Source organism: Scardinius erythrophthalmus (assembly GCF_964197995.2).
Source record: "Scardinius erythrophthalmus genome assembly, chromosome: 10".
NCBI classification, from domain to species: Eukaryota; Metazoa; Chordata; class Actinopteri; order Cypriniformes; family Leuciscidae; genus Scardinius; species Scardinius erythrophthalmus.
Window position 1 is genome coordinate 38,215,640 of NC_138230.1, and position 27,243 is coordinate 38,242,882.

Genomic DNA, 27,243 nt, shown 5'->3' on the forward strand with positions numbered 1-27,243 from the left:
CATTACGAAGAAACCAGATCAATTAGACTCATTATCACTTCTTCTCTTGAGAACTGCTTCTGTTACTTTTCAGGAGGTGCGAGCTTAATTTGTTAACGCATTTCACACTTGTGGGGTATACAGATGAGAGCAGGGGATTGAGAGGTGTATTAGAGGAAAAAGAGAAATGAACAAATGAGCTGAAGACTGAGGAGATGTGAAATATGCCCCGGCTTTTCATAAGCTGCAGGTAAATGTCATTTAGACTTTTGACATGCCATATAAGGTATGTGACTGTCACGTTATCTATGAGTACTGATTGAAATCAACACTTAAGCCCCTTGTGATTCCCTGTTTGATGAGAAAAGGCCTTGTTTGTCAGGTTTTTGATTGACAGGGCATCTTTGTATGTTAATAGGCGTTGTTTATCATACTTAATGAGACTAATAACCTAATTTCAAGATAAAAAGTTTTTAAAATAACAAATTCAGCAGAGTGTGTCCAAACATTTAATACCACCATGCAATCTTTTGATATTCATCAGTGTTAATAATTTCTCTATCTACACTGCAGAATAGGTCGTACTGCAATATGCATGATCATCTATGGGAATTAGTAAAGATAAACAATGTCAGCTAGCTAACATTTTAGTCATAAACATGACCTCTTCACCTCTCATCAGACCAGAGAAATATGATAACTTTGCTGCAGGCTGGAACGTATAGTATACGGAACTTTATAACGGAGAGGAAAAAAGACAAGTAATGTTTCTTCCATTTATGGTTCTGCCAATATTACAGCCAACAATAAGTGCTGAGATTTCCATTGAGTACCTGAGGCTGGTGAAGAATAAATCACTGGATAGGAGAAAATGGAGTGGAATATGGAGGGAAGAAAGCCAGTTTCTGCTGAATCGATATTGCAAATATAAGCTAACTTTTCTCTGTTGCTTGCCCTTATGTTCTTTATATGCAAATGACCACATAATCCTGACATACAGTAAGATTATTATATGGCGGATTTAGATACTTTTTCAAACATTTAAATATCATATCATGGTTTTGACAGGAAATAAAATATAAACTGATTGCCTTGTTAAACTTGTTAAAGTCACAAAAAAGGGTCACCAATACCTGACACCATTTCACTGCTAAAAATAGTAATTTTCAAGTTTTGAACTACAGTATATTTTTTCTTGTTTAGTTATTGAAACGAAATATATTACATTCCCCAACAATGTCTCATGTTTTGTTCTTTTTTGTTTTCATCTTCTAGGACTTTTAGTTTGCTTCTCTTCATTTTCCTGTTTCCTATGTTCCCGCTTGTCCTTGTTTGTCATATGATTGATTAAAAAAGCTCAACTGTGGTGTATTATTTACATCATCCTGTGTATTTAAGCCCTTTAGTTTCTTCAGTTTATTGTCTGGTGTTTGTGTGATACACACTGCTACATTGCTCTTTAGTTTAGTTCATCGTTAATATTAGAATAAACTCTTTTGTCTTTATTAAATAAACTCCATGCTGCACTTGAGACATCATCTCCGCCTTCATCTTTCTCTACCTCAGTCTGTGATAATATGAGCCTACATACATTTGAAACTTTTTTTTTTCTGAATGTGATCAATATTTCTCCAGTGACGTACCGTGGGGTTTCAGTCAGGGCCTTCAGTAACGATCTCCACAACCTGAACCTGAAGTAACTGAAAATATTATACTCAGTTGAGTTCATCTCTGAACGCACGGGTTGACACCTAAGAGTAGCTATTCTTACCGCATAAAATAAAATGCCTAAGAATTAGTTACCAGACCACAATCTTACCCTGCCTAAGAGTCTCACAAAGAGTCGAACGACGTCTCGCCCCCGTTTCGACACCATCACTCGGGAATAAGGTCTTTAGCGTCTCAATACTAACTTGCTGCGCAGCAATAATATCCAGACAGACTTGGTACTTGCTTCTAAACCTGTTGTTTATGCTGACACATAAATTTGAACTTTCAACATCATTTCATTCTTTACATTCTGTACCTTCCCATGAAGGACTGCAGAGACTAATGTGTATTCACTTCTTAGTCTGTACTGACAGCAAATAATGCAGCTGAACTTCAAACTTAACCAAACAGAGCACACAATGTTCTACCACACTATGAATAATTAATTATAGCATGGCTCCCCTGAAAACATCCTGTTAAATCAGGGAACAAACATATCATATTTTAACCTCCATAACAAAGCATAGCAGAGCATCTGTTCTTTCAAATAAGCGAATTATTTATTTATTTATTTATTTATTTAACACTTTTTCCCCTCATTCTAACATTTAATAATGAATCATGACACAACAATTCAACATCAAAAGCTGCATTATTTTACTCTCATATCCTCACTCATTGATAAAAAAAAATAATGAAAAATTAAATAAAAATATCTGAAGTCATATAAAATTCTACATGTCCCATGACACAGCCATGACAAGACAAAATAAAAGTCCTACATATTGAATAAGACATTAAAGGCAATTTGACCAAAAACGAAAATACGGACAAACTTAAAAGTGGCGTTTCCATTCTAATTATGCTTTTAACGAAAGTTTGCCTCGGGTAGATTAACAAAAAGAACCTAGGTTGCATTTTGGCGAAAGTTACCCTTTAATCAGTCCCTTGATGAAGCTGTGGTCCTTATGGAGAACACAGGGTTACAGATTTTCAGGTTTTACACAATTTTGGGGACATTCAGTTCCTAAAACATTTCCTAACGTGACACGAGCACATGCAGGTGAGCACCAAAAGCACCTCTGAGCTCAATCATCACCTTATTCCCGTCCTCGAGTGCTCTATCAGAGGTCTACGTGTTCCTCTGGTAATCATTTCAAATGAGAGTATTAGTTCATGAGCTCCAGCCTCCACTAGCAGCTTGTTTTCTCATACTACTCTAATCAGCTCCTTCAAATACCATTAAGGACACAATAACTTACAACATTATGCAATCTAAAGCTTTTAACAGAATATTTTAAAGAAATATGTTAGAATTTTCAGCATTTAAGTGGCAGGCGTCGCAATGAAAGCTAAGTTATTACTGAAAATGTTTTTTCTTGGACCCACTGCAGGTGAGAATTTATATAGAATTGAAAGTCTATGGTGACTAAGTCTGATTTAATGGGATTGGTCGGAGGCCTGCTCTTTCATAAAAGCTGGCTGGGGAGCCACCCATATATCAAGAGGAAGCACAGCCCTGGAGTTAAACAAATAAATAAGAGCAATTAAACAAAGTGGCCACCACTCCTCACCTGCACTACACAAATCCCAATCACCCCCACTGCATGAATGCATCTTCAATACAGGGAATAAAGAGATTTTTTTTTCTTGCTTGTCACTTGTTCAAAGCACTTAGGCGAATAGCTTGAGCGTAGAGCACCGCCATAGACCAAAAACCTACAGTATTTTGGGTTTTTCCCAGAAAACCTGCCCTCACAAATCCTTTGTGCCACTTTTGAGTGCCTGTTTTTAAGTTTAGATTACCTTTGAGGTCATTTAAAGGCCATTCAAGGACTATAATACAATTTTAACTAATTCTACGAGAAAAAAAGTCAACGCAACATATAGTGCTCAGCGTAAATGAGTACACTCCCTTTGAAAAGTTACATTTTAAACAATATCTCAATGAACACAAAAACAATTTCCAAAATGTTGACAAGACTAAGTTTTATTTAACATCTGTTTAACTTATAACATTTCAGTAAGGTTAATAATATAACTTGGAGAACAAAATGTTCAGTTCTACTCAAATAAGGTGATGCAAAAATGAGTGCATCCCACTGAAAGTCTCTGGAGCAAAGCTAACTTTTGTACTACAAATGTCTAATTTAACAAAAATTCAACCACAGGTGAGTCTAATTATTCATTACAAAGGTGTCCAGCAGACAGTTGGGAGTTACTTCCCATTTCGTGCTGTCAGCAATGGTACCACATGAAAGAGAAATGTCAGAAGACCTGAGGAAAAAAAAAAAAAAAATTTACACCAGAAAGGTGAAGGCTACAAGAAGATCAGCAAAGCTTTACTTATCAGTCAGAATACTGTAGCAAAAGTGGTACAAAAATTAAAAAAGATGGAACTGCAACCATCTCACAGAGACGTCCAGGTCGTCCATTAACAGATATAAAGAGAAATATAAACAGATATAAACACATTAATAAACAGAATGTTATTGTTGATTGGTGTGACTGCTACACAGTAAAAAACATTGGGTTATTTGTGTAATTAATATTTAACTCAACTGTTGGGTTATTTTAACCCAACTGGAGTTTAACCCAATGCATTGGGTTAAAATAACCCACAGTTAGGAAGGTGCTATACCAATCCATAGTTGGGTTATTCGTTGGGTTATTTTTAACCCAACATTTTTAAGTGAGTAATATAGTAACCTTTCTAGATATTCTTTGCATGAACACTAACTTAAGTTTAGTAACACTAACAAAGTTTATCTTTGAAACCCCCATAATAATTTAATCAAATTAAAAGTAATAAATACCAAGTAATGCCAAGACAAGCTTATGGGTCCTTAACGCAACATGCTGACAATTACATATTTGACTACATTCATCTGATATTGACTATAAACTTGAAAAAAAAAAATACAGTTTATCATGCAGCAGTAATTCATCAAATGATCAAATAACCCTAAAGAATATGTTTGTCAGTTGTAACCAAGAACAAGCTGAAGTAGATTTTAATATACTTCAGGGTCATGAATGTTTAAGCAGTGCACAAAATAAAATTAAAGGGATATCACTCAAAAAAATTGTCATCATTTACTCACTCTCATGTTGTCATACAAGTTTGGAACAACATGAAGTAGGCCTAAATTTTAATTTTGGGGTGAACTATCACTTTAAAAGCAGCAGTCCATGAGCTTCATGCAGGTGATTGCTGCAGTAGTATTTGGGAAGACCTGTGTAAGCTGATGGGACTAAGCCAAAGCTCAGTTTCTGTCTCATATGGAGTGTAGCCTAAATCTTTTAGCTCAATCCTCCTCCCAGAGATCCGGCTTCCAGCAGAGTTTAGTTTCACTTTCAACAAACACCTGAACCAGTTATAATGTTCTTTCAGCTCATTCGAAAATTGCAAGCAGGTGTGTTGGAAATAAATTCTGCAGGAAAGTAGATCATCGCTGTTGTAGAAGCTTCAATTATTTGGTGGCCAAATACTTCGGTGGAGGAAACAACAACAAGGAAACTGGTGTGTCCTCAATTTGATCTCTAAACAACATATCCATACATACATTATATACCCATCACCCCATGACAGAATAATAGAAATAAAAAGTGCCCCACTGATGCCTCCACAACAACAGCAGTTGCACAGCACCAATTAGGGTGACGGATACCGAATCTTCACCGACGCGTCAAGAATGTCAGCTGACAGGTTCCTGCATTTCCAGGGATAATATCTAATATCAGATATTGCATTACCCTTAATGGTGTCTGTTTTTATGTAATTCCTTCCCATTTAAGGAATAAAAATCAAGTACAGTAGTACAGTACAGTGTTGTTATTGCTAACTAAATGTAAAATTATTTGTTATTTGAAAGTTAGTAAAATGTTCAGTAAATTGAAAAAAAAGCTTAAATAACTATTAAATTACAGAAATAAAACTTTAACTGAAATAAAAATAGAATATAAATAATAAAAAAATATTAGTATAAAATAAAATAATTTGTAAATAAAAGCTTATTTAAAATATTAAAAGGTGTCATATGATGCAATTTCATGTTTTCCTTTTTCTTTCGTGTGTTATGTAGCTGTTAGTGAAATATAAGATCTGCAGAGTTACAGAGCTCAAAGTGTTAAACCTAAAGAGATATTCTTTATAAAAATTAAGGTTCAGCCACGCCTTCCTAAAACGCTTTGTTCAAACACGCCCCCACAAATCTACGTCAGTGTGTGGGGCAGAGTTTCGTAACACCGCCCAAATATATACGCAATCGGCCCGTTTCAAAAAGGCGGGGCATAGAGGAGCAACAATAATGTACAGTATGTGTAAAATAATGACTTTTTAACCTAAAACCGCGTAAACACATTGCATTAAACCAAATACACAAAATAATGTTCTTTTTAGAACCATCATATGACCCCTTTAATAAATACTATAATATTATATAAATGATACTAAAATTATACTGGCACAGTACCATAGTATATTAAATCAAGATGTAAATTATTTATGTGATGGGAGACTGTGAAAACAAGTGAGCTAGTATACAAGCATAAAACTGTGAGTTTTACGATAGCACGCACGTTGATGAGCAAATATCAGCTAACAGCCCTGACTATAAGACTGAGTCAGCATGTGATATTTACCATGAATGCTTCCAGAGACCTTTATACAGTCATATTCTTCACACAATACATTTAAATCCACCCACGACAACAAGCAAACAGCTTCAGATCAAAATTAATAATTGGATGGATAAAACAGCACTTATTTAAATCAGCTCTCAAACCAAATAATCTCCAGAGTGATTACATTTTAGCTGATAACCGATTCAACAGAAATTAGGAGGGATAAAATGGTATTCTGTGTGATAAGAGCAAAGACTTGTGGATGAAAAGGAGTTCAATTAAATAATAAATTATTTGGGTAAACCCTTTCAAACTAGAGATCTAAGATATCAGATTGACGGTAAAACGTAGCAATGACTCACTGGACCTATTTCAGAGTGAAAAAAAAAAGATAATGGAATGGAAGGGTCAGCCAATGGGATCTCTTTTGAGACCGAAGGAACAAAAAAAACGTGTCATTTACTCAGTTAGCACACGGGAGGAATGGAACGTTTCATTTGCAGCAGACAACCCAAATGATCTTGAATGATCTCAGCCCAAGAAATTCATCCAGCTATAGAGCAAAAATAATTTCTTAAAATAACTTAAATGAAATGTCTACTGTCTTCTCAGTAAAAAATAAGCATGAACTATATCACAATGTCACTATCAAACCCGGCTTGATTTCTTCAAAGCTCAAATGTAAATGCAAGTGTTTTTGTTTTTTTTGCAAATGCAACCAATGTCGCAAACATATGGCCAACTATGATTTAACCATTTTCCATTTGAATATATTTATATTCATAATATGTAAATTTTTGGTTTCTATGAGGACAACAGCTTATAAATCATATGTTTTTTGAAAATGTAAAAATGCAGAAAGTTTTCTGTGATGGCTAGGTTTAGGGGTAGGGTTGGTGTAAGGGGGATACAGTTTGCACAATATAAAAATCATTATGTCTATAGAAAGTCCCCATAAAACATGAAAAAAAAAAAACTGTGTGTGTGTACCGTGATACTTTTTTTCAGGATTATTTGATAAATAGAAAGTTCAAAAGAACAGCATTTATTTGAAATAGTTATCTTTTGCAACATTATAAAATGTCTTTACTGTCACTTTTGATCAATTTAATGCATTTTTGCTTAAAGTGTTAGTTCACCCAAAAATGAAAATTCACCCTCATGTCATTCCAGAACGGTTGGAAAGATCATTAAAGTAATCCATGTGACTTCAGTGGTGTAACCTCAATTTTATGAAGCGACTTAAGTGCTTTGTTTGCACAAAAAACATAATAAAAAAAAAAAACATTTGACCTGCGACCCAATAGGGGGAGCAACATGACACATGAGTGTTGCATTGACTCGAATGCTGACGAAGTTCCGTGAACGTACTTTGGATGATATTATTTTGTAAATAACGCACTCGCTTCGCTTCATTAAAAAAAAAAAAAGAGGTTAAACCACTGGAGTCAAATGGATTACTTTAATGATGTCTTTCCTACCGTTCTGGACCTAGAATGTGGTAGTTATGTAACTCCCAATGGAGGGGCAGAAAGCTTAGATTTCACCTAAATATCTTCATTTGTGTTCTGAAGATGAACAAAGGTCACACGGGTGTGGAACCACATGAGGGTGAGTAATTAAGGCGAGACACTACAGGTGAATAGGGTAAAAATTTTAACTAGCAGATATCACCATGAAACTTTCCCAGTTGATTACCTACATTAAGATGAGAAAAAATGTATTACAAGTTTTCTGTAATTTAATGTTTAAATATGCAAATGAGGCAATATCTAATTAAATATGCACTAATTTGCATATATTTAAAAAAAAACAAAATCTGAGTATTGGATAAAGCCAGGTTAAAAAAAATGTTTTCATTGTGTTCACATATTAGATGGGGAAAAAAAATACAGAGGGATTTATGGATATCTACTTTTGTTATCCTGTAAATCAGAATATACTGTCAATAGCCTTAAAAAAAATTCTGCATGTTTTTTGGAATAAAATGTTATATAAATCAGGCTAGGAATAATATATTTACAAATCCCTCTGTAAATGTCTTCATAATATAACTAGGTACAAGACTGGAAAGTTTGGTGTATATAGGTGCTACTTAAGTGGAGATTTCGGACTTGGAGTATGAGAGAAAAGTCATTTTAAGAAAACGGGCTTTAAAGATTTATCATCAACCAATAAGATTGCGCATTCAGCCCTTTTACTTTCACGATTGGTTGCTGATAAAAAGGAAATGACCATATTTGGATCCGACAGCATTGTACAGGAGAGAGAGAGCTTTCCAGCGGTGCGTGTGATGACAGGGAGCAGACAGCGATCGCGGAGCAGCATGTTGATTAAGAACGCCAACCTTTGTTTAATTTATGAGAAATCTATAGACGCAAACAGACAAAGTGTAGTAAAATAAAGACCTAAATGTGTATTTCGAACTTTTTTTCACCACAAGTCTGAAAGAAGACATGTTATTGAAAAATTTTACATGTCAAAAAAATTGACCAGTAAAAAAAAAACAATGTTTTTGCCTGCGTCTCGCCTTAATGACAGAATTTTCATTTTTGGGTGATTTAACCCTTTAATGCTTAAGAAAAGCATTCATTTCTTTGGAAAATACTTTGGAAAGGTAGTTTGGCACTTAAGTTTCAGTAACATTAAAAAACATGGCAGCACTGCTCAAACTGATTGGTTTATTGTGTGGCGTTACGATCTAGCACAGCAACACAGACTTTCCCACAACATCCAAATGGAATATTCTCAATATCCTTTTGATTTCTACAAGACGTGGAGTTCAGCTGACACTAATAATACACTGTCAGGATAAACTGCCCATGCCTAACAAGGTTAGCATTCAAAGAACACCATGGAAACATGAGGCTATGCGAGAAGCTGTCCTTGAATCTTGAAATGTAAAAAGAAAAATTCTTGAAAGTGTCCTTGTACACATCGTTTCCCACACACATTGAATTAAATAAAAAAAGGTCACATAAAAAAAGGGTCAGAAAATTCAAATTCACAGAGCTCTGCAATGTTTTCTATATAACTTGTTTCATCAGGAAAATTGCTATCTGAGAAGGGATCTGAGCTTTTCAAAATGCTAGTTTTCGAATGGAAAACAGGCCAAGGCCCCAAGGACACTCCCCTTGAGGATATCTGCTCCGCTCAATCCCTTAAGCCTAAATCCTTTTATTTTCTTCTTATTTTCAGAGTATACAAGGGAGAAATTCAGACTCACGGCAGTGATAAAGTCAAAAGCGCTGAATCAATTTGCGAACTTCAATGTTCAGAACATTAGATACAGACCTGAAATGAAATTTCTGTTCCATTCAATGTGCTTTAAAAAAGTTGTGGGACACTTAAGTAAATCCAAAGTTCAAGCACACAGTTCAAACTGTTAGCAAAGTAACTTCTGTTAGCAATTCCAACAGATTCGATCTGGCATTTCCACACATAGAATAATAAAACGGCCTGTATTTACCGTGTCCGTAAGTTTGTTGGACTGGGTTGCCCATCGTAGACTGAAAGGATGTCAAAGTCCTCCTCTAAGGCAAAGCCTTGAAATACCAACTGTATCCGGTTGTGTTCCTGTGCCACAATCACCCATGTGCAGTTGGCGTAGTTAGGATATCCATACGGGAATCCGGGGCTTTCTATTGTCCCATTTGGACTGTGTAGTGTGTGACTGCAGTTTTGAGCTGTGAAAAGGAGAAAAAGAGAAGAACATATTATAACAAGTGAAAATATATAAGACAAGGCTTCAAAGACCCCCTGTGGTGAAAAGCAAATTTGTATGTTGTTTATTTGTCTACTTTGTGTTTTTAATATGCTTGAAGACAAACCATGAGCAAATTATAAGTCAACACCATTGCAGACTTTCTCCATAAGACTGCAGTGTACCAAAGGCAGCCTTGAAAACGCGGTTTGAAACCGTCCCTGTTTACTACCATAACAAACATGTAACCCAACTTGCTGGGCTCTGTGTAACATTGTAGGGCTGGGCGAAATATCGAGTTTGTACGATTCCTACGATATATATTTTTTTTTTTTATATAAAGGATGAGGCAATACCATTTATGTCATACAGTATTACGACACAGAGTAAGCTGCTTCAGTGAAAGTGCATAACCCAAATTGTCCTTAGCATGAGGCATGCTTTATATTTAGGGTTCGAAATAGTTCAAACGAAGGCCTTCGTGGCTAGCCCGTCAGATGCTAAAAAGATGCTGACAGGCTAATCTTTTTAAGATGCGGTGTTTTCCTCAGTGTATAACTTACATTTCACAGGCATATTCTCCATCTGTAAATGTTAGAAAGACATGCAAATATTTCCATTTTGCTATCAGGAGTGGACGAGCCTTTAAGCAAGTGAGTCTCTGCGCCTCAAAGACTTTAGTGAACGAGCGCCGTCGCGCGCATGCGCGCCAAAGAGACGGAGCGCAAAATAATAGGTGTGCCATAATTCTGACTAAAATAGCTGCATTTGGCTAAAATATTTGTTGCTGTGCATTAAATGTACTATATGTGGAATTTTTAAACTACAAATAGGTGTATTTTTATGATAGCAGTAACTGTAAAGTAACTATTGTAGCCTAATGGGGTAATCAAAGGTTAATAGCTCAGATGAGTTTATGTGTGTTCTAACAAATTAGCATTTTGACTGTGCTTTTGTTTTTATTTAGTTTCATTTTTAATTGAATGATTCTAACTTCTGCTTTAAAACACTTTTTTTTTTTTTTTGAGTCTAGACGGTTACATTTACTTGCCTTTTTGTTTCCATAGCCTTTAATATGAACATTGTTTGTAGGACAACATTGAGCCGGATGTGAAATAACATTTTGTTAAATAAATAGGCTACAGATTTTTTTATCCAAATAGAAAAGGTAGAAAATATTGATATATATATAGTCAACCGAATAATGCCATTCAAATTTGTTTGGCCATATAACCCAGGTCTAAACATTAGCAACACATTATTATCTATTTGATAACTTAGTCAAGCCAAAGGCTAATCATATTATGTGTCCAATGGTGTAGAGCGATACATAAAACACCTTTAAATATGCCATTCTGATTTTCAAATGTGAGTTTTAAGGGATGTAATTATTGACAGCAAGGGGGACTTTAAGGTACCACTGCATTCAAATGACAAATCCATTATAAAACTGTCAAACCCTGCATGCTGTTATCAGTCTAAAATATCCTAAAAATGTAATTTTATATTTTGGAACAAAAAATGTGAACAGGAAAAATGTCAACATTTATTCCTTATCAGTAAGTTGGTGTAGGACATTTGCCAATATTCTTTTTGTAATTTACAACCTTCTGACATGATGAATATGTTCCTTTTCCAGTTTGTTCTGTGCTTTTAAAGGATTCATTTACATTAATTAATGTGTTGTTTCATCTGACAGGTCATTTAATCATTGGCTAGTACAATAAAATGCTTCCATATTAAACTCCTTATAATGTCCATCTAATTATGTAAGTGTGTACCCAAGGTGCATATAAATGAGACCAGCTAAAATGACTGTAATATTTATCTGTTTTTACCCATGTAAAGTCCTAGAGCAATAATATTCAATTTTATGAGCCAATTAAATTAGCATTTGGTCTAGTACATGAATACTGTTAGCTGGCCTTGCTATTGCCACAGCTTTATCAGTGGTCAATAAGAAGTTTCCACAGCAAGGGGAAAGAGAAGGAATGATACCACCCTTGGTTATTAATTAGACTAATTTTAATAACTCCATATCGCCTGCAGCTCAGACTGCACTCCTCAGCATTAATTGCATTTCTCTTTTGCATACTTGTCAGCGACATCTTATAAAATATTGCACTCAATCTGAAATTTTAATAACTGTGTGTGGCTCCATCCATCAGTGAAAAGCCTGGCCTAAATTACTAGTTCTGGACAGGTCCGTAGCCCCACTTTTAATTAATTGTCCCTTCTTGCTTTAATAATCGTTAATGTTCTCAGATTTTCCTTCTCACTTTTTTTTTTTTAATTCCATTCACTCCAGGAAACTTGCATATCTGCAACAGTCACACAGAACCCGATGGCATGGCCCAACTACTCCCTACAGTTGATCTTTTTAATGGGAGTCTTAAATCAATGTGGCCAGTGTGATTTTGCAACATTATTTAACTCACGATCTTAGTATGAAACTGGTATAGTACATTAAATGCAAGTTTGAAAGAATTGCATGCGATTAATAAAAAAAAAGAAAAAAAAAAGAAAAGAATTTAGTCAGACAAACAAGTTTACACTAAAAATAAAGGAGTTGATACCTGTGGCTAATTTCATTATCTGCCAAATGACTACCGAGGCCTCCCTCTGTGAGTCCTAAGATAGTTTATGAACTAAAAATAAATACATAAATAAAAGGCAATAATAATAATTAGACAAACTTGCTTGCAAAGAAAATAAATACATTTATTTTTGGGTGGATTTTTGCACAGGAAGTGAGAAGTTGCATATGACTGTGATTCAACTCTCTGTGAGATCTAAGCTTTACTCTTTCCTCGCCATTGTCATTTACTTTTCCGGCAATCCATGTTTCCATGTTATACGGTAGGGGGCGCTGTCACGGATCTTCTGAAATAGTACAGCATCTCCGGGTTCAAAAACAAGCAAAGAAAAAGGTTTGCGTAAAGGCCCTGCACTGTAAAAAATGATCGTGATTTTAACAGTCAAAGACTGTAAAAATGCTACAGTGAAAAACTGTTAATTGGTTAAGAGAAAGTTTCCTTATTTTATACGGTAAACAACTCTAATGGTACATTTAATTATTTAATTTAATTGTACAATTAATTTGTTAATTAAAACATTACTGTAAAATACCGTTAAATTTACAGTTTTTGGAAGTGAAAAAGAACAAGTCATTGTAAAATTTACAGTGAAAAAACGTAAATTGACATTCCCACAATTCCCTGCGTGACACTTCACATTTGATGTATTTTTGTTGAAATTCAATTGTTTCTTTTCTTAGTTTTTTCTAATCAGTTATGTACATTAGGGTTTTATGTTACATTTAATGTTGTTAAGTTAATGCTTATTGCATTTCTAAAATTTCACATGTGTTACCATGGTGGTGTTTAGTGTTTGTATGAATGACAATGTGCAGCTTCTATATTTTAATTTTTAACTTTTTTGTGAAAGTGCTGCTTGTGATGATCTTTAATTCATCATGTGACTTTCATCTCCACTGTAATTGGTGGTTGTCAGTGTATTACTATGGTCAATAAATTAATATTATATCATATAATTAAATACGGTTTATTACTGTAAATTTAAGTAAACTTTGACATGAAAACTTTGACATGAAAATATTCCCTGGTTCATGTGTTCTGTACAGTCCCTCGAAGCTGGACGTCTGCGAGTAAAAACATGAATACACGGGAGAGCCGCTTTATAGTAGAAAATGTAGATGTAATTCTAGTTGAAAGACACTGACACTGTTTTCATGTTTAATACTGTAAAGCTGATTGCTTTTTAAACAATCTATTGTATAAAGTGGTAGGTCTACATAAATAAACGTGACGCGACTTGACTGGAATGCCGAATTGCAGAGCTCGTGCAAACATCCACATCGCCAGGATCAGATGCTTTCTGAACTACTGTTTTCTCATTGCCGTCATTTATGGTGTGGTTTTAATTTGTTGTTGAAAGGTAACAGTATTGCTAACAGTACACAGCTGCTCACATATTTCGAACTTCTTTTATGAAAGAACGAAAAATAACTTGGCAGTGAGTATATCGGGGCCTTTAATCAGAAGAACCGGATAGGTGTTGTTTACATGCAAATTAGCTAATGTGATCAACAACATTAAAAAAAATAAAAAAAACTTTAACACACACACACACACACACACACACACACACACACACACACACACACACACACACACACACACACACACACACACACACAAACCAAAACAGAAGCTAAACCAATGTAAACGTATACCTAATCCTACAGTTTATCCATTTATTTGATTCTTAAATGGATCAGAATTTATGTGGGTTTAGGTGATTAAAGCAGCATTAGGAATGCATAATTAGAGGACATCTGTTATCACCAAAGCCCATATTCCATGAAAACAAACCCAACACACCCGCTAACAAATGAGAACCCAGCATGTCCACATATAGCACATGTTTGTCTAACATATCAGAGTGGAGATTACACTGAGATTACGTTTAATGAAAAACCAAGCTCGATCAGCATGTCACATATGCACAAATATTCAAAACATTTACCGAAAGCATAAACTCATATAAAGCTCCTAATGCAAAGATCCTATATGTTCAACATGGAATATAATCATGTAAGAAAAAAAAAAAAAACATTTAATGTGTTTAAAAATACATTTTCTTATTCAGTTTGCATAAACTTTGAAGGATTTTGTAGTATAACTTCCGAGCACAGAAAAAAAAAAAACTTCCGAGGGATTTGGATTTCTTAAGGCAGAAAGCTTTGCCTGCCAGCACAGAATTTCAATAATTAAGTGAAAATGTATCTGAGAAAGGAAAAACCTGAGGTGCTTTTTTTAAACTAAGAATTTCTCAAACAACTGGAAAACAGTTGAGTGGTATTCAGATAATCCGCTCTTGGCCAGTGGCCACATTCAGTGCGGTTTTCCAAATGATAATGGAACAGACTGTTTAGGATTTGGAGGATGTCTCTCTTTGAGTTTAAAAGGCATGGTGTCTGTGCTAAAAGCACTCTTGACACAAATTATTTAGGCTAGAAAGTGTCACAAAATAAGATGCTAAGCAAAGAAAGCTGGGATTCATTTGGGAGCTGTGGCTCTTTAAGATTCATTTCAAGCCTGTTTGCTTGACTCATATTCTAACCATACTAGATTAGCATAAAACTTGAAACTGTGTACTTATTTTGAGAAGATAGAATGTGCAAGGGCAGGAAATGATCCATAATTTTTGCTTTCAATCCAACGGAAATGTTCGTGTGAGGTTGTGCCAGCATGAACCATTGTGAAAAACACTTGACCTCTGGATACAGACTCCTTTATGGCTCTGTGGGGCTTTACGGTCTTCTGTGAAGCACAAGAATGTCATTTCACCACTGAGAGGAATGCTGGCAAAAATGAAGAGATTCATTCAGTCTAAAATATCAAGAATCTTTGTCCAACAGAGAACAAGAACAAAACGTGGACACATTCAACATTGCTGTTCATCCTAAATGAACTACTGCTCCAGAGGGACAGATGCATGTATAAAATGAGATTCTTCCATATCTAATAAGCAATGCATGGTTTTGTACACAAAAGCGGCGTTTTCTCTCTGCATCTGTTGTGAGGACAAAGAAAATGCGTTGTCTAATTAACATAGAACATCCTGATCAATATAGTTCCACGATTCTTTCATTAAAAACCTTTAACGCAGAAGAAAAGTCGATAGTTTAATGTTTTATGTGAAACTGCACTGAAAGGGGTCGCAAACACAATCACAAAACACAAAGCATGGGGCTGATAGTCTTGACAACCACCGCTGTCAACATAAACCATCACATTATTTTTGTGTCAAACAAAGAGACGCAACAACACGATTGCGCAGCTACTGTATGTGATTTAAAAAAACTTCAATTTCAGACAAAATACTGCCAGATACTTTGTGTACTTTGCTCCGCCAATGGAAATAGATCCAAAAAAAAAGGTAAGCATTTTGTTTCCATCAAATGCACCACAGGTTTTGTTTCTAACTGAATCAGCATTATTGAATAAATCGTTAGAGTGAATGATTCAATGGCTCATTCATAAAAGCATGCATTCAGTAGCTAAATGAATCAGCGTTTTTGGACAAATCAGTTGAGTGAATTATTCACTTGCTCACTCACACAAAGACAGTAATTTGATTTGTTCCGGAATGAATCAGTGGATCAGTGATGAATCAGTGATTTATAAAGAGCTCACTTGTCACCACCTACTGGTATGTAACCTGCAGTAAGAGTTTCTACAATTGGTAGCCTATTGGTCAAAAGCTATTTTTCATGCAGCCTAATAATCATTTAATGTTTCCTAATAATCATTTAATGTTCAAAAGGAATCAAAAGCCTTTATGTACTTTAAAAATGTTTTATCAGGTAACCTAAATTGTGAATGAATTGTGATTTATTTATTTTTTTTAATAATCTGGAGATCTTTACTGTTCATTATCATCATTGTTTAGAGTATATAAACAGTATGTTCACATATACACATAGGTAATGCAAATACTGGTCTGACTGGAAATCAAAACTACAAGAAAAGGATGAGTATTGGATGAAGAGTGGGAAAGAATTGTTAGCATTCAGCTCTGCATTCATAACACAATGTCTCCAGTCCAGAACAAAGCCATATGCTCAGCTGGTGAATGTGGAAGTATCATTGAACACAGTACAACTTAAGGTGCTTTCTACGAAAATAAGGTTAACGTTGATGGTTAAATTGTTGAAATAATGACTTTGTGTTATACAAGGCATGGCATCCTAAGAAAATATTTAGACAAAATAATAATAATAATAATAATAATTTGTTGGGAAACATATAACATACATACACGTATACACACACACACACACACACACACACACACACACACACACACACACACACATATATATAGGATTTATAGGTATAGGATTTCTTTTTTCACAAATACAGCTCCTTTGTCACATTTTAAGTGAACTGAAGGAAGTTCAATTATTGTTGAATTGAATTTATCGAGCTGAAAGTAAAAAGGAAATACATTATGTAACCTCTTAATGAAGGGTAACCCCCACTCTCTCAGCAGCAGGTAATTTCTTTCCTTGAGCCTACCTTTACAAATTCATTATGAAAGTAACAAGTGAATGCAAGAGACCTGCAGTGCTGCATAAATCTCCAAGAGGCAAAAAAGCTCCATAGTACTTTATTCACAAATGCTTCATTGATTCTTCAATACAGTCCCACATAGTCACAAGATCATGTGTCTGTGTGGTCATTTCGCCAAATATTCTGGATGAGGCACACATTTAAACTCTTGTTCTATACTAGGGCTCTTTGCATCCGTTTAGTGGTTTTCCCAGCATATTGGTGGAGTGAAGTGAAAACGAAGAGAGAGCTTTGACCTTGTTCAGCACGACTGCAGAGACCACCTCCAGAGTCAACCAATGTTTGTTTTGCCTCCTCTGTTGTTTTGCTGCTACGGGGCTGCAGCGCCTCGGCATGACACTTTGATAAATTGATCGCTGCCGTGCCGTACTACGGCAGGACAGCAATCCTTCAGAGTGCCCGCAATCAGAGATCTTAGGAGGAAAGGGGAGTGGGTGAAAGCAAGAGGACGGGGAATTCTGTATGAACAGCTGGACTGTACTTAGTTCACCTCTTTAACTAGAAGTCAACACACAATCACTCTTCCACCATCGCTGTTCCAAACCCTATAAGTGGCCTCCAAAGCAGCATTTTAAGGCACAATGTCTGTTCCAATCCCATCCAATGTAGTGGAAAAAGCAAGAGAAAAGTAAATATACTTAAAGGTGCATTGTGTCATTTTTAGCGGCATCTAGTGGTGAGGTTGCGAATTGCAACCGGCAGAAGTTAAGGTGGCCGAAAGGAAAAGATGTCGTCGTCTGAGACAGCAGAGAGTAGCCAGTTAAGCAATGAGGTTTCTTTACAAAGATAAATTAAGAAATTAGGTTTACTTAAAGGGATACTTCAGGATTTAGCATTAAGCTTTGTATTAGTAGAAAACCTGTAATATTTTCGAATTACCATGCTTTCCACCCTTATATCCCCCTGAGACAAGAGATTTATGTATTTTTTTGTCTGGAAAAAATCCTCCGATGACGCAAAAATCGTCATTTTGCGTCATCGGAGGATTTTCTGGCCAGAGGCTAAAGACTACAGCCAGTAGATGGCGTTGTTCCGCATGTTTTCAGCCCGCCCATAGAGGGTGGGATCTCACTCACAGAATGTAGCCTACACAGTGTCAGCCGTCTTTCTTTGGAAGCTAAGCTAGCAGGCTCTTGTTCTGTGGAGAAAGCTGAATAGTAGGAGAAAGCTGAGTAAGTAGTGGGTACCATCCTCCTTTTCCCGGACTTGTCCGGCGGGCGAGATCATTCAAAATATACGGGATTCAGCTTTTGCGTTCTGCGGTCGCCATTCATTTACATGCACACCTTTTGTTTCAATCTAACTGAATTCATTCAGATTGGTGAATCTGAATGTAGTGTTTACATGAACGCTAAACAAGTGATCGGTTGATGTGCGTTTTACCATTGCTAAGAAAATTCCCGCTCCTCCGTGATGCGAGACCCGGCGCGTCTCAGTAATGACGCCACCGGCCTTGCGCCGTTCTCCCGCGGCCCTCAGCCTCGTCCTGCTCGCCACAGTAAACATAATGAATGGCGACTGTAGAACACAAAAGCCGAATCCCGGACATTTTGGGCGATCTCTAAATCTCTGGCAAACTCATCACGTAGACTAGCCTTGTTGTTTGTTTTCAACTGCGCTCCCTTACCGGTAGGCGTGGCCTACTAAGGCAGCGAAGCAAGTGCATTCTGGGAGTTGTTGTCTTTCATCCACATAAGCCAAAAATACATTTTCTGGGTTTTCTCAGTCTAGAAAGCTCCAAATTCAAAAATTTCTTCACATTTCTTCTACTTAAATGACCTATTTTAAATACACATTCATCTTCCCAGAGGTGAAGTATCCCTTTAATTATTCAGTAAAACGATATGTTATTGCAAATATTATTGTTACTTGATTGTTCATCATTGTGTCAGTGTTTATTCGCTAACTTTAGCTAGTTTCTTTGCATGAAGAACAACATAGTAACGAAACGCGTTTGTCCCTTTAGGGCTACTGTAGAAAGATGACGGCGCATTTCAATGTAACGGGACCCGCGGTGTATGTATGTAGATAGAAATGGCTCATTCTAAGGTAATAAAAACATAACGGTTCATTAAGTAAGGTCTTTATTCGAAAACATAGTTATGTATATGATATTGCATTTCTGTCAACAGATCCTCCTAAATATTACACAATGCACCTTTAAATATTCTTGTTGTAGATTTAAAATCAAATGACATATAATGTACAAATACAATAAAAAAAAATCATAAATAAAAATAATACAATTATTTAAATTAATTAAACACTGATTTTACCCAAAATGGCTGTGTACTATAGGGCTGCATGATATTGAAGAAAATTGCGATATGGGATAACTCATTAAATAATGCGATATTCGATATGCGATACGATAATGCTTAAAGTGTGTAAAATAAACTTAAATTATCTTTCAAATATATTTAAAATTATATAACCAACATATGTGTTTCACATTCTTTTTGTGACAAGAAAACATCCCTACAGCTTCTGAAAGTGAACAGCAGTGTTTTACTGTAGCATAAGAAGTGTTATTTTAACATCAGTGTAAACCACAGGGTTTAGGGTTTCAGGTTATCCTAAATTAGGTTTATTTAACAACAGAAACTGAATGATCAAATGTAAAAATGAAACACTGCTTAGTTTTCACTGTATGAATTAAATATATAGGCCTACTGATTCTTATTAAAGCTACAAAAGTTATTCAGCCAAGAGCAGTGAGTGATTTTCTCTTTGTCTTTTGTTCATGACCCCAGTTATTGCAAGATGTTGCGATATGCATATCGTGATATATTTGCGATATTTCGATATATTGTGCAGCCCTACTGTGTACAGTGTATATTTATCCTTATTGGAGTGCCACATTGTTTCTCTTGCGTCTCTTATATTGAAATAAATTGCACAAAAAGTGTGCTCTGTGTGAGGAACGCTATTATGCGATTCCATTCCAGTTTGGATGACTAGGCAGTATGCAGTAGGCAGCAAGGTTTTGGAACAGAACTCATGACATTCATTGTAAGATAACGCCAGTCTGTGTCATTGGCAGAAAATGTTGGTTTCTTTGAACTAGATTATTCCATAAAGCTTTTGATATGTGTGTGAATACATATGACATCAGCATTCGCTGCCAAAGCACAGCTTTCGAACATACCTTGGAATCAGTCTTTGAATGACATTGTTTGGCAAAAACATAATATTCATAATAGAAAATTAAATTTCTATGCCTGTTATCTGCACTAAAGCAGGACAGACTAAACATGCTGTTCTTCATTTGCCCTCTCTTTTACCATCTTCCTGTTTAAGTTTTCCCTAGCTTCTAGCAGACCAGACTGAGGTTGACTGGATTGGGATTTTAGATCTTTAGCATAGATGGTTAGACAGACAGATATAATTTTACTACTTCTCTATTTATTATCTGGTAAATGCCATTAGATCTTTATGGGACAAGTTAATACAATGTAAAAATGTTAACTTAAATTCTTCATGTACACTTAATATTTTTTTGTATCTATTTTTTTAATATTAATCACTTGACAAGGGAATCAGAAGGTTACCAAGAAACTTTGGAGCGGCAATTAATATTCATGAGCAAAGCTTTAACCATAGACATTATTCATGAATCCTAGATGTGTCCTGGATTTCAGTTGTTTTTATTTATTTTCATGGTTAATTGAGTGAGTGTTAAAAATGCATCTGAGTAAGAAAGCATAACACAACTCATGAAGTTGGATGGTTCCAGCATTTTGTATTAAATCATGAACGATTTTGAATAAGCAATGGTTCTGCTTTAATGGTTAAAACTAATAATGCGCTTTTACAAAGAAATTAAGTGATTTAGATTCAATGGAATTATATGTATTAAAAGGAAGAGCACAGTAAATAGCATATGTCCTGCTTACGGCATGATTACTGCTTATTAGCATGTGCTTTGAAACGTGTTGTACATTGTGAAATAGGTTGGTACTAATTTCATCAGACCACCTGTCTTCCTGCACCTGTCAAATTTATATATGTGAAAAAGGGAGACGTGGAATGTACATTAGCAAACACATCCAGGTGAAACCTCCCACTTCTGACAGAGTTAAAGTTGAGGCTAATGCTACGCAAGCCATAGCTGATAATCTTTACAATCTCTGGAAATGCATTCCCTTTAGCTTTGCTGCCATAGCTCTGCTGTAAATTGGGCACCTAAGAGACAAATGGGTCTGACTCACCAGTTTTCATAAGCACTTCAAATCGATCATATTTCCTTTTTTCAAGGACCAGTGGAAAATGCCATTAGGGCCTGAGTTCAGTTACACCATACCAACAAGGCAGATGTGAATGGGGATTTCAAATATGCCAGCACAAGAGGAAAAACAACCTTCTTAGTCCCACAAATCTCTCTATGTACAACCAGCTGCCTTCTAATGTGTCAAAGCATTGGCTCCAGGCTCCATCATATCTGCATTAACCGAAGAATGCCCGCTATTACAAAGGAAATCGGCAACCTCAGCTTTCCTGGGTAAATCCATATATTCCGCTAATGTTTGCACAATGTGATTGCGGAGACCATTAATAGAAAGGTAAATGCTGTGGAAAGAGGAGATAATTGTCTCTACTTTAGTGAGAGAGCTTCACTATTGTTTTCAGTGGGTCAACACAGTCGGGGTCCATAGTCGACACAGCTTTAGTCAGTGTGACACTTTCAGGTGTGTGAATGATTTGTTTCTTTGATGTGTCCAGTACCGCACATTTATCAGTACAAGCACACGGCTTGCTCGTTGATCTGAGGAGATGTTTCATATAAATTAGCCTATATGCATTTGGTAGAACAGTCAAAGGACACATTTGATCAATTTATGCATTTCACAGGAATCTAACTCATGAACTTGATGCTATAAGTGTCATGCTCTATGTTTGAGCTACAGCATTCCATTAATGCGTTTGCCATCAAAACAGTGTGTGGACGTTCCATGAATATTTAATGAGGTAAACTCTGATGCAGTTTATGACTGGCTGTGTTGCTAAACAACTCACAATTTTAGTCTAGTGCCGTCTTGTGGCACCTTTGGCACTGCAGTCCAATTTTCAGTGTCCTAACCAGCATGATACGATAAGATTTCAGTGACGAGCGGTTGTCCACAGACCAGACGCAACAACTATGAGACGTGACAAAATCAATCAAAAATAACAGCCAACCAGAAGAGCGTGTGGGCGGTCTCTCATGCGCACTGCACTCGCAACGAAATGGAGAAGTAGGCTACACAATAAATTCATGAATATTACACCATTTTAACATTTACAGTGACTGAAACAATCTTTGTCATTGAATACACTTGTTTGTTCACTGAGTTCACAGTTTGAACATTGTGGCAGATTATTATAAATCTCTGATTAACATGGTGGAAATCGTGTGTAGCGGCGTCTTATTGTGTCTGGTTGATAGTGGCTTTAAAGAGGTATTTAGAGTTAAATATAAATTAAGCTCAATCTCAGCACGTGTGGCATAATGTTGATTACCTCTTGATTACACTACCTGTAGATTTTATTTAATATAAGCAAAGAAACAATATGGGTTACAGCGAGTCACAATGGAAGTGAATTGGGCCAATCTGTAAATGTTAACACACTCAAAAGTATTGCCAACAATATGTGTGATAACATAATTGTTTATCCTTTATTAGTGTAAACCTTTTCAGTGTAAAGTTTTATCCAACTTACTATACCACTTTGTAGCCATGACAGCATACATCATAAAATGACCATAGAAAGGACGAAAACAACTTTATGGCTCAAATATAGCACAGACGTTTTAACAGCGGAATGAATGTAAGTGATTTACTTCCAATTACCCATTTACTTCCAGTGAAAGTGCCTCACTGCAACCTTGTTTTTGTTGTGTTTCTTGCAAAGAAAAGAAAGAACGAGTCAAAATTATTCTGAACTTGTACTGAACCAGGAATATTGCTTTAAAAAGACTCAGAGTCAAGCACAATGTGAAAAGGATGTTGGAAAGTTCATCAGTAACAAAACAAAAAACAGGCTTGATTGCAATAGTCGCTTCTATAAAAGCCTTTTATCATCATGGGCATCAGCTCAAACACCTCCGTATTAGGTTCACATTAAATATGCATTCACAGTGTCTATAGTGACTACTAAGATATGCTGTTGTGTTTGCGTGAGGCGAATGTTTTAATTCAGCCTGGAGCACAAAATAATGTCGACCTGCATGTTAAAGTGACTTAGATATTCATTACATTATGAATATTACAGGTTAGTGTTTTGTTTCTTTGCCATGAGCAAAGAATGCTTGAAAATGGACCGGATGGCCTCAATAGCTCAGCGTTTCAAAGAGATGCTCCTGACTGAGCAGAGAGCTCACACAAGCAGTGCAGTTCAGGCAGAATTTAGTACACTTTCAGCCCCATTACGGAGCCACAATGGCCCAGTGTTCAGATCTAACATGGGTCTTCAATGAAACTAGATTCAGTCGGCTCCAGTTAATCTCTCTGCCTCCTCCTTCTAGCACACAGGCAACGATTGAGGGCCAAACCACGGAGGAATTACTGAATTACTCATGCTGTTTCTTTTTCAGGGCTTAAAACTGCATAGCTAAGCATTTCATTTCTTCTCTCCATGATTGAAGTTGTGTCTGCAAACAAGTTTGTTTAGATTCTCTTTAAATAAGCCTACAGTTCCTTTAGTCTGTGTCTGAATGAGGGGGTAAACAAGGAATGAATGTGGCCCTGTTTGTTTATTGTGCACTCAGACCGAGGCAGTATGAAGGTGTCCCCATGCCAGCGGCCAACACACGATTGAGACAGAGGATGGACTTTTAATGAAGAACTCTCTGTCGCCCCCATTCTGATAAATCCGTCCACCTCTCTTCAAGGCCGCAATTAATGGGCTGAAAGGTTGAGATGATTCCAGGGGTCCGCAGGTCCAGAGGGGCCCGAAAAAACAACAACAGGATTGATGGAGGAGGATAAGGTATAATGAATTTGATGTATTTTATGTCAAAGAAACAAATAGGTATAGTAAATAAATAAATGTTCGACTTTGCAAAAGAGAAAAATTTAATATTTGATAAATATTTAATGAAGGTGTGATCAGAAAAAGACATGAACTGGGATTGATTGGAGAGATGCTAGGGGTCCAGAAAATGCATGCATTTTTTTTATAAATAATAAATAACATTTGTTGTTTTTGTTGTATTTTTATTATCTACAATGGGATAGAAAATTGCACAGTGAAGAATGATTCATATCTATTGATCAGTGTAGTTAATTTGATTCATTGTAATACTTTCTTACAGTACATCTCTACAGCGTGATGCTACTTAACATCAAGCTTTGTTTGCCATTCACGTGTCACTGGATCGATGCTGTTTTAGTAATAGAATAATTGAAGTACTAAAATGATCATCTACAGAATCTATTGATTATCTCAAACGGGAGAGGGTAATGACTCATGCTTATAGTTTAATCGTTTGTTCCAATTGTCCCTTGAACTCAAATTGGCTTAGAGTGAATTTGCACTCCTAAGTCAGCATGACATCACTTCCTGAATGTATAATCAGTCTGTCATCAATGAATATTCTGACAGCATTTACTGTGCCCTTCAGTCTTGTGTTGTTCCAAGCTTGTATAACATTTTCTTCTTCTGTGGAACACAAAAGAAGATATTTTAAATGATATTGGTTACCAAACAGTTTTTCGGTTCCCATTGACTTCTATTGTATTCCACACAATGGGAATCGAAACTTCATTCATCAAAATATCTTATTTCACGTTTGGCAGGAATGTAAGAATGTCATACAAGTTCGGAACAACATAAGGTTTTCTTTTTTGGGAGGGATCGTCAAATTGGCTTAGCAGAGGCTGCGTCTGAAATCTCATACTCTCTAAGTACTCATTTTGAATAAGTAATTACTTCAAGACCGCTAAAAAAGTATGTTCTATGAATTTGGGTAGTATGAATGTAATCTGGACGTACTACGCCATGTTGTCATTTCTGACGTCAACCCGATTTTCATTTTCAACGTTGGGTTTGATCTTCTAAATGCCAATTTCGTCATTGTTTTGGAGCACACTAGCATATAAGATAACAGTATGTGACCTACCAGCGTCAGTTAAGTCGCTTCACTGCCATTCATAAATCTAGAGATAGGATAGTAAAATGTCCATCGTATGCATACTTGAGAATCTCAGGGGAAGAAGTAGGTCATCCGGGTACTTACTCTTTTCGGAGTACTTTAAATTCAGACATACTTCTTTTGTCACATACTGTTTTTCACATACTAGTAGGGAAGTATGTGATTTCGGATGTAGCCATGCTGTGTTCCAGTCCAAAATTGTCATACCCTTCACTCGCTAACTTTCCACCGTCTCGTTCACTCGGATGTACGTCATTGCTTACGTTGCACGAGTGCCCACTACTGGCAGAAACTGCAATGGGCTGAATTGGAACGTCCTAAGCCCTTGATCACTTGGAATCAGCTATGGAGTTGATTTATTATGACCGCCGCTAGCGTAGCTAGCGAAAGCGGTCATATAGGGATTGTCAAAGTTTTTATTTTTTTTTTCCGTCACCTTACTGAATTTTTCATCAACGATACCAGGGACACCGAAGCACCGGGGAACATGAAATTTGGTGGGCATGTAGCCCCACTAGACTTCTAAGGAAAAATTTCGTTTGATCCCCGGGGGCCACTCCCCCCCCGCGCTGGGCCCCCCCAAACCCAAAAAAATGCAGTTTTTCCTAAATAACTACCTGAACCGTGGCACCGAGGATGAAGAAATTTTTATGGTATGTTGGTCTACTAGACTTTTACGGAAAAATTTCGTTTGGTCCCCGGGGGCCACTTCCCCCCCCTGCGCTGGGGCCCCCGTAAATTTTTCGTCAACGATACCAGGGACACCGAAACACCGGGGAACATAAAATTTGGTGGGCATGTAGCCCCACTAGACTTCTACGGAAAAATTTCGTTTGGTCCCCGGGGGCCACTCCCCCCCCCCCGCGCTGGGCCTCCCCAAACCCAAAAAAATGCAGTTTTCCCTAAATAACTACCTGATCCGTGGCACCGAGGATGAAGAAGTTTTTATGGTATGTTGCTCTTAAGGGCCCACATCAACCTAGCCCATAATCACTCATTTATGATTTGCGCCCCTCCCATAAAAAATGAAAATGCAATATTATTCTGCTTTAATCGCCCCTATCTTCAGTGGAGATGTTCAGAACTGCACCATATTTCATGTGTATGATTAACTTGACATCCTCTGGGGGTATCCTCTGCTAAGTTTTGTAGAATTTCATCCATGGGGGGGTATAAAATAAATTCATTTATGTGCACATTTAGTGACTGTACACTCATCGGCCTGTAGATGGTGCTGTTGAGCGAAGGGTTGCTGGTTTAGGATGATACTGTCACACACACACATACAGGAATACAAACAAACGCAAGCATGCACACACACTGACATCCACACGCACAGACACACACCCATACATACACATACAAATCCACATGCACAGACACACACACACAAACACACACGCGCACACATGTACGCACACATACATACACGCACAGACACACACACACACACACACACACAGGCAAACACACACACATACACACACACATACACACACACACACACACACACACACACACACACACACAGACATGCACATACTATTACTTTTTTTAGGTATATACATAAACACGCAATACAGCCAAATTACTCCACGTCATTTATTTTTGTGGAAAGCCAGTGCAGGCCTGAGCGGCAGTGATATTTTGTACCGCGATGCGGTACATCTAGTTATTTAAAAAAAATGTTCCTTTAAGAATTTGTTTAATGCAGCATCCAAATGTTTATAGGTGTGTTTGGGTTGTTTTAATTAAAAAATATATATAATTAATATATAGAGTTGTCTGTTGTGGTGGTGATTAGACGAGATATGTGGTGACGTCACAATCGTACTGCATTGTGGGACATATAGGTGTCTGAAGTGTACATTTGAAGTAGACTCGCTCCTTCGGTCAAAATCGAGGGAACAAGGGTCTGTCCATTTAAACTT

General features: G+C 36.6%; 1 protein-coding gene across 1 annotated transcript in view; it reads right to left on the bottom strand.

The window, feature by feature from the left end:
* csmd2 (CUB and Sushi multiple domains 2) overlaps positions 1–27,243 on the bottom strand; it is a 323,103-nt gene that overhangs the window by 289,193 nt on the left and 6,667 nt on the right. The window contains 1 exon segment of the mRNA XM_081376365.1: positions 9,785–10,001. Coding sequence (XP_081232491.1) covers positions 9,785–10,001 — 217 coding nt within the window.